Source organism: Primulina eburnea, chromosome 3, assembly GCF_022965805.1.
Source record: "Primulina eburnea isolate SZY01 chromosome 3, ASM2296580v1, whole genome shotgun sequence".
Classification (NCBI taxonomy): Eukaryota; Viridiplantae; Streptophyta; class Magnoliopsida; order Lamiales; family Gesneriaceae; genus Primulina; species Primulina eburnea.
Genome location: NC_133103.1, coordinates 24917399 through 24925460, shown reverse-complemented (window position 1 = coordinate 24925460; position 8062 = coordinate 24917399). Strand labels below are relative to the sequence as shown.

Below are 8062 nucleotides of genomic sequence, written 5' to 3'. Positions count from 1 at the left end.
ACTCATATTTATTTTGTTAGAGAGGGTTGAAGGTTTTAATCACTTTGGATTTTTTTCCCTGTTCTTTTTAAAATTAATGATATTAAAATTACATTTTAGTCTTTATTATTTGTTGACAGTTATAATATAATTTTATTTAAATATAAACTAAATTAATTATAAAATAAAATTATTACGTAACAACGAAAAAAAAATATCTCTGGCAATATATAAGTATGAAGCCCCATAGAAAGTGTTTTTCTACGATTTCTTTCTTGCTCCTACGACGTTATTACAAACATGTCGTCATTCGAGCTAATATTCTTTCTCAAAAGTGGAAAATTTTGAGAGAATTATCCCAAGAAATCGAAAGGCCAGGTTCTATTTAGATTTTAACTATGGAAGAACCTTGTCTTAATTCTTCGCCATCTTCATCAACCGGAGAGACTAAGCGGAGGGAGAGGCAGAAAGACAAGCCCTACCGAGGTATACGGATGCGGAAGTGGGGGAAATGGGTGGCGGAGATTAGGGAGCCGAACAAAAGATCAAGAATCTGGCTCGGCTCTTACAACTCCCCTGTGGCGGCGGCGCGTGCGTATGACACGGCGGTTTTCTATCTCCGCGGCCCTTCGGCGAGGCTCAACTTCCCTGAATACATAGTTAAAGATGGCGACGAGCCTGGGGAGTTGTCCGCCGCTACCATAAGGAAGAAAGCCATCGAAGTTGGAGCTAGCGTCGACGCCATCCAGGCCGCCGGCCATGCACGCGCCGACTCCGGCATGGTGTCTGAAAAGCCCGACCTGAATGAATACCCCAGCCCCGACGATTCCGAGGATAGTTAAAATGAATTTATTATATTTAAATGGTTGTGCTTTGATATTTATGACTAATAAGTTTTTTTTTTTTTTTGGGAAGTTGTTTTTTTTTTTTTTATTTTGTAATTTATATTTTATATTAACGGTTGAGTCGTTGCAAGTGTATATTTGTAGGGATGATTATCGATGGTGGTTGAGAGTTGTTTAGGGTTAATTATTAGATATGCTCGATAAATTAATTTTATGTTTAATATTATTGGTGTATGGATATCTTAAATGTATCTTCACCCAAAGGATTTTATGTTTAATATTATTGGTGTATATTGTCGTAATTAGTTTCGTGATTAAACACTGAGTTTTTTTTTTTCCAGTGAACGATGAATTATAATTCACCTGACATCGAATTTCAAAGTTCCGGATATAAGATGAAGTTTTAGATTCGATAACCAATTATTCTGTTTTCAACTAAAATAAACTCCCTTAAAATTAGGGAATTCCTCTCATTATCTCGTTTTATTTCATCCTACTAATGTGGGAATTGCTCATAATGATAGGATGGATGACCAAGATTTGCTCATGTATATATAAGACTCACTTTTTTTAAAAAATTGTATGTGTGACAAGATCTTACCCGTTGAAATGAAATGAGGGTGTAGTGCTAAACTCTGAACTGAAGCCATCCCATGAGTCCGATTTGGTGTTACGGTAATGGTGGCGGGAGCGAGCAAAAGACAGTTGCATAATAACTTTTGCATTTCATATTTTAAAACATTAACGGAAACATTTTAATTATTGCGATTATGAACAAAAATACAATATAACACAATTGAACCCTAAGATCAACACCAGACAGGCGCCAGGTCTACAATTTGAATTGCTCTTGTTATTCATTCATGACTATATATCTTGTGATAGGATCTTAAGATATGTAATTATCTTGAAAAATTGTTTTTTCTACATAAAAAATAATATTTTTTTATATATTCTTATCACAAAATTGATCCGTACGTGAAATAATATTTCGAATATTTTGTGTTTATTAATTATCAATGTCGCATTTGAGATGCCCCAATTAGGCTTTTCTTCTATATGCACGCACAAATAATAAAATTTATAATTAATAAGTGAAAATGTTGAATCAATTTTATTTGTATGAGTTTATATATGAATAATTATGTGGTGTAGGTTGTTTATTGAGTTAAGTTCAAAATTAAAGTGATCGATTAAAGTTTAAGTTATTGTGTTTTCATGTATCTAATAGGTTGTGTACCTTTAATGTATAGAGGCGAAAATATAATTTAAATTTTTATGACGATCTATAACAGAAATATCAATAGATAATGATATACATTATTAAATATGGGTCATGGTCCCCAGATTACGCGTAATAATGCTTCATATTCTCTTACTCATTAAGAAAATATTTTAGAAGAAAAAACTAAAAGATTCTGTCAAGGAAAAAAACGTGTAGACCTGGAAGATCAAGACACGTTATCATGACTTCATATATGCTTTCACTTATATTTCCGTCAAATTATCAAGAATTTAACATGATGGATTTTGTGGTTTATGTGGATTTTCCCCACAAGTGATATAGAGTTAGTCATGCTTGAATCATTGAGATTTATTTAAAGTTTTAGATATTTTTTGAATTCAGATTTGGAAAAACAAAAATTGAAATTATTTGATATGACTTCAGATATGATATTTTGGATGAAAAAAATAATTTCATTGATTCAAGTTGATAATTTCGAATTAAGGTTCAGTTTTTTTGAAAAAAATCTTCAAAAATTTGAAACTACAGGGTTGTCGCATAATTTCTAAAGCATTCCAGTATTAAAAAGACAGGGATTCGCGCAGATACACTTTTTTCAGGATACCGGGACAAAACCTGTCACTTGGGGGCTCCCATATTGGACACGCATAGTCTGTCCAGGCAGGCGCAAGTGCACTTGTGCTCCCAGTCATACTCGGATAGAGACCATCACGCGGGGGGGCCCCTCAGGGCGCACTCGCTTGCCTAGGACTGTCTTGGATAGGCCTAGATGCGCTGTACATAATTTTTCTGCAAAAATAATTATAGTTCAGGTTTATTTTGTTTAAATTTAAATTTTTTATTATCCAAATAATGATAAGGTTATATGCCTTTTAAAATATATTTATTGAAACAAAATATCGCCAAAAGTAACCTCTTTTATGAAGATTAATTTTATTTTGAAATACAAAAAGATTTTGGTATATGCAATCTGTATACATATAGTTTGGCCCAAAGGAAGTTCAAAATTAATAAAATTACATACGCGCTTATGATGATAAACATGTGATAGTTTTTCAGTTTTCATTTGAATAATAAATCAGCCCAAATTAAAGTTGTTATTTGATGTGATAGTTACTATCAGTGTTTGACTGTTGTGCTTGGGTATCAGTTACAAATTAATCTTTTGTCCAAAGTTAAAACATTAATAGAGTACTTTGTATCTTGTTTATGCATTTACATTATTTGAATTTATTGATTATTTTACTTGGATATTTGATTGAGCATGTATATTTGGTTTTTTGTTCTCTGTTCAGATTTGAATCTTGCAAATATTCATTCCAACATTATGTTAAATTTCTCTAACTTTAAATTGTGATAACAAAATTTACTGAGAGTTCTCGGACTCATGGATTTGGACCTTGCGATAAGGGCCAATCATTACTGATAAGAGTACTTTTGATGAAAAGAGGAAGTTTGAAAGGTTGGAGAAGTTGAATCGCATGTGTATGATGATCGTGTAGATGGTCATTCTAGAAATATTCAGGAGCACAATGTCTAGTAACATTGCTACGACTAAGGCTTTTCTTTAGCATCTCAAAAAGAGTTATGCTAAAAGTGTTAAGTCTGAAATTGGTATACTTTTGGCAAGCCTAGTTTCAATGAGGTACATGGGTAAAGGCAAAATAAGGGAGTATATCATGGAGATGTCTTCTCTTGCTTCAAGGTTTAAAGAATTGAAGCTTGACCTATCTGAGGACCTGCTGGTGCATTTAGTTTTGATATTAATTCCTCCACAATTAAATCCGTTTTAGGTGAGCTATACTGTCAGAATGAGAATTGGTCTCTAAATAAGCTCATCTAGAACTGTGTTCAGGAAGATGGAGGGTTGAAGCAAGACAAGACAGAAACTGTTCATTATACCTCTACTTCTAAGGATAAAGGAAAGGAAAGAAAAGAAAGAATAAGGAAGTTGCAGATACACTGCCTCCAAAGAAACAACAAAATAATCTTAGTGATTCACTAAGTTCTTGTTGATTCTTGTGTGGTAGTGATGGACATATAAAGAAACAATGCACAAATTATAACGCTTGTCGTGCTATGCAAGGTATGCTTCTTAATATGGTTTGTTATTTTGTTAATTTAACTTCAGTGCCTAGACACATGTGGTGGATAGACTCTTGATGCAACAACTTACATCAATGTGCTTATGCATGGTTGCCTGGATTGTCAAAAACCAAGTGATGCTCAAACGTTAATCTATGTTGGTGATGACAACAAAGTCGAAGATGATACAATAGAGAAATTTAGATTATTGTTAAAGACTGGAATATATTTGGATCTTTTGAAATATTTTTTGTATCGGCTTTTAGATGGAATTTGATTTCTATTTCTGCATTGAACAAATTTTGCTATTCTTGTTCATTTGGAAATAGAATATTCAGTTGGTTATATGATTCAAAACTAGTTTGTTCTGGTTCTTTATTAAGATACGATAATCTTTATTCTTTGTATATATTGCTTCATTTAATGAATCCCTGCAAACAAGTAGAGGAACTAAAAGAAAATTAACCGGTGAGAATTCAACTGCGTTATGAGACAAAAGATTGGGTTATATCTCTAAAAAGAGAATAAGGAGACTTATGTCAGACGAAATTCTCGAGCCTCTATATTTCACAAATTTTAATAATTGTGTTAATTGTATAAAAGTAAAACAAACCAACAAAATGAGATTTTAAGCCAACGGTTATTCAAGCATCCTAGAACTTATACATAACGATATTTGTGGACCATTCCCATTGGCTTATTGGAATGGTCAACAATATTTTATAATGTTCATTTATGAGTTTTCAAAATATGGCTTCATTTCTCTCATTCATGAAAAGGAACAGTCATTGGACGTGTTTAAAATTTACAAAGTTGAAGTTGAAAATCAAATTGGCATAAAGATTAAAAACGTTATATCTGACCGTGGTGGTGAATATTATGGTAAATATCAGTTCAGGTGAACAACGTCCAGGATGCTTTTGCTAGATTCCTAGAGGAATGTGGTATTGCTCCAAAGTACGCTATGCCGGGTTCGCATTATATGGTGTTGCTGACAGATGAAACAAAATGCTTAAGGATATGGTGGGAGAGTTTAATTAGTCATTCTACTTTGCTAGAATCACACTGGAAAGAGGCACTAAAGATCGCATCATATATTCTTAATAGAGTTTTAACCAAGGAAGCGACCAAAACCCCTTAAGGACTTTGGACAGACAAATATTCTAGTTTTAAGAATTTGAACATTTGGGATGTCTAGCTGAGGCAAGACCTTATAAGCCTAATGAAAAAAATGGAATCAAGGACGGTCATTTTTCATTTTACCTAATACTCTAAAAAATCCAGGGGCACAGGTAAGTCGATTTTTTAGTTGGGAAATGCCTAGTTTTTTTATGATGTTGAGTTTGTTGGGGGAGATAAAGTAAAGAATATCGTCTTTAAAGAGAAATATGTAAATATTTCCACAGGTGTCTTGGAAATTGATCAAGATCATATTCGTCACTTTGACTAAGATACAATACAAGGAGACAATATTTGTAGTAGCCCGAATTCCAAATTGGGTAATTAACGGAGTATTGGTGATTAAGAAGGTTTAATGTGTAATTTTGACCGAGTCATGATCGGACGGACCGAAGATGGTTCGGAAGCACCGAAGAGTTCGTAAGGTCCGAAGTGAGTTCGGTGGATCCGATCATTAGGTGTCAAGAGTTGATCGACACGTGGGAGTTCGGACGTTCCGAAGTGTAGGTTCGGTGGATCCGATCATGAGGTGTCAAGAGCCGATGGACACGTGGGTGTTCGGACGGTCCGAAGTGTATGATCGGAGGATCCGATCATGAGCTGTCAAGAGCCAATGGACACGTAGCGTTCGGACGTTCCGAAGTGTTGTTCGGAGGATCCGAACATGGCCTATAAATAGTGCTCGGATTTCTCATTTTTGACTTGCCAATTTCTTGAGTTTTGCCTCATAGTTGAGAGGATTTGGAAGGTTTCTAGGGTAGTTGTTGGTCGAGCGATAGCCAAGAGCTGCCAGGAGTAGTAGCGTAGCGGCGCCTGAGTTACGAGGCAATCGACATCAAAGGGCTGTCGACGGACGAAGGTAAACCCTAAACCTTTGGTAGTACTAGGGAGTACTGGTTTTGCTAGTCGAGCATGGTAGTATTGATTGGGTATGCTTTTGATGCGTAGGCTTGTGCTAGACCTGATTAGCGGTGTTGCGTAAGGATAGGCTTGCTGTGATAGAGGTACGAAAGTACTATCCGAGATATCCTGGTTGAGTATACATTCTTATATGTGTTGCATGATTATGTGGTGCATTGATATATGTCATATGATGCATGCTATTATGTCACGTTGCATTTCATGTTGAGCCGTATCTTCTTCGAGATAGCCTTTACTGTTGAGCTGTATCTCTTTCGAGATAAGCTATATCTTGGGGCCGCTCAGCCCTGTCTTGTGGACGCATGGACACCGAGAGTACACAGTGGCCGACGGGTCGGGAGGGCTTCGGTGGTCCGGGACATTTTAGGTCCACGTCTGTCTTGTAGTGGATGCAGTGACCCAGAGGTGTACCGCGCGGCACTATCCACTTGGCGCCTCTAGACTGAGCATTGTTGAGATCCTTTTGTGATTCCTGTTTTCTTGACCACCCCGGTATCATGATCATAGCATGTGCATTTCATATAGGTCTGTATACTCATACTTTTGTACTGGGCGTTCTTATCGCTCACGTCCTCGGTTTTGTTTATTCTTGGACACCCCATTCCCACGGGGCAGGCCTCAGGTTGGACAGCTCAGGAGGAGCAGGAGGAGGACGTTGAGTAGCTGGTTGGTTTAGTTATCGGTATTGATTTGATTCGATATGGTTGTATTGGGTATTTTTATTTTTGAGTTATTCTAGACTTCGATTGGGTTGTATAACCATTATTTTGTTGACTTTTCCGTTGTTATCTCTGTTTATTGTTAATTAGGTTAATTGCATGCTTACCGTTTCAGAATCACCTACTAGGCAAGAACTAAGCATGCAATTAACCTAATTAACAATAATCAGAGATAACAGCGGAAATAGTCAACAAAATAATGGTTATACAACCCAATCGAAGTCTAGAATAACTCAAAAATAAAAATACCCAATACAACCATATCGAATCAAAACAATACCGATAAACTAAACCAACCAGCTACTCAACGTCCTCCTCCTGCTCCTCCTGAGCTGTCCAACCTGAGGCCTGCCCCGTGGGAATGGGGTGTCCAAGAATAAACAAAACCGAGGACGTGAGCGATAAGAACGCCCAGTACAAAAGTATGAGTATACAGACCTATATGAAATGCACATGCTATGATCATGATACCGGGGTAGTCAAGAAACAGGAGTCACAAAAGGATCTCAACAATGCTCAGTCTAGAGGCGCCAAGTGGATAGTGCCGCGCGGTCCAACCTCTGGGTCACTGCATCCACTACAAGACAGACGTGGACCTAAAATGTCCCGGACCACCGAAGCCCTCCCGACCCGTCGGCCACTGTGTACTCTCGGTGTCCATGCGTCCACAAGACAGGGCTGAGCGGCCCCAAGATATAGCTTATCTCGAAAGAGATACAGCTCAACAGTAAAGGCTATCTCAAAGGAGAATACGGCTCAACATGAAATGCAACGTGCAGTAATAAACGTGACATAATAGCATGCATCAAATGACATATATCAATGCACCACATAATCATGCAACACATATAAGAATGTATACTCAACCAGGATATCTCGGATAGTACTTTCGTACCTCTATCACAGCAAGCCTATCCTTACGCAACACCGCTAATCAGGTCTAGCACAAGCCTACGCATCAAAAGCATACTCAATCAATACTACCATGCTCGACTAGCAAAACCAGTACTCCCTAGTACTACCAAAGGTTTAGGGTTTACCTTCGTCCGTCGACAGCCCTTTGATGTCGATTGCCTCGTAACTCAGGC

At 37.0% G+C, this 8062-nt stretch overlaps 1 protein-coding gene across 1 annotated transcript; it reads left to right on the top strand.

Moving 5' to 3' along the window:
* Positions 1–231: 231 nt before the first annotated feature.
* Positions 232–1115, top strand: LOC140828432 (ethylene-responsive transcription factor ERF008-like). Its single transcript, XM_073191399.1, has one exon. It carries the CDS (start codon positions 378–380, stop codon positions 819–821), a length of 444 nt encoding a protein of 147 aa, XP_073047500.1. The 5' UTR covers positions 232–377; the 3' UTR covers positions 822–1115.
* Positions 1116–8062: the final 6947 nt, after the last annotated feature.

Coding starts and splice junctions, on each gene's coding strand:
- LOC140828432 (XM_073191399.1), top strand. CDS start 378: ATGGAAGAACCTTGTCTTAATTCTTCGCCATCTTCATCAACCGGAGAG.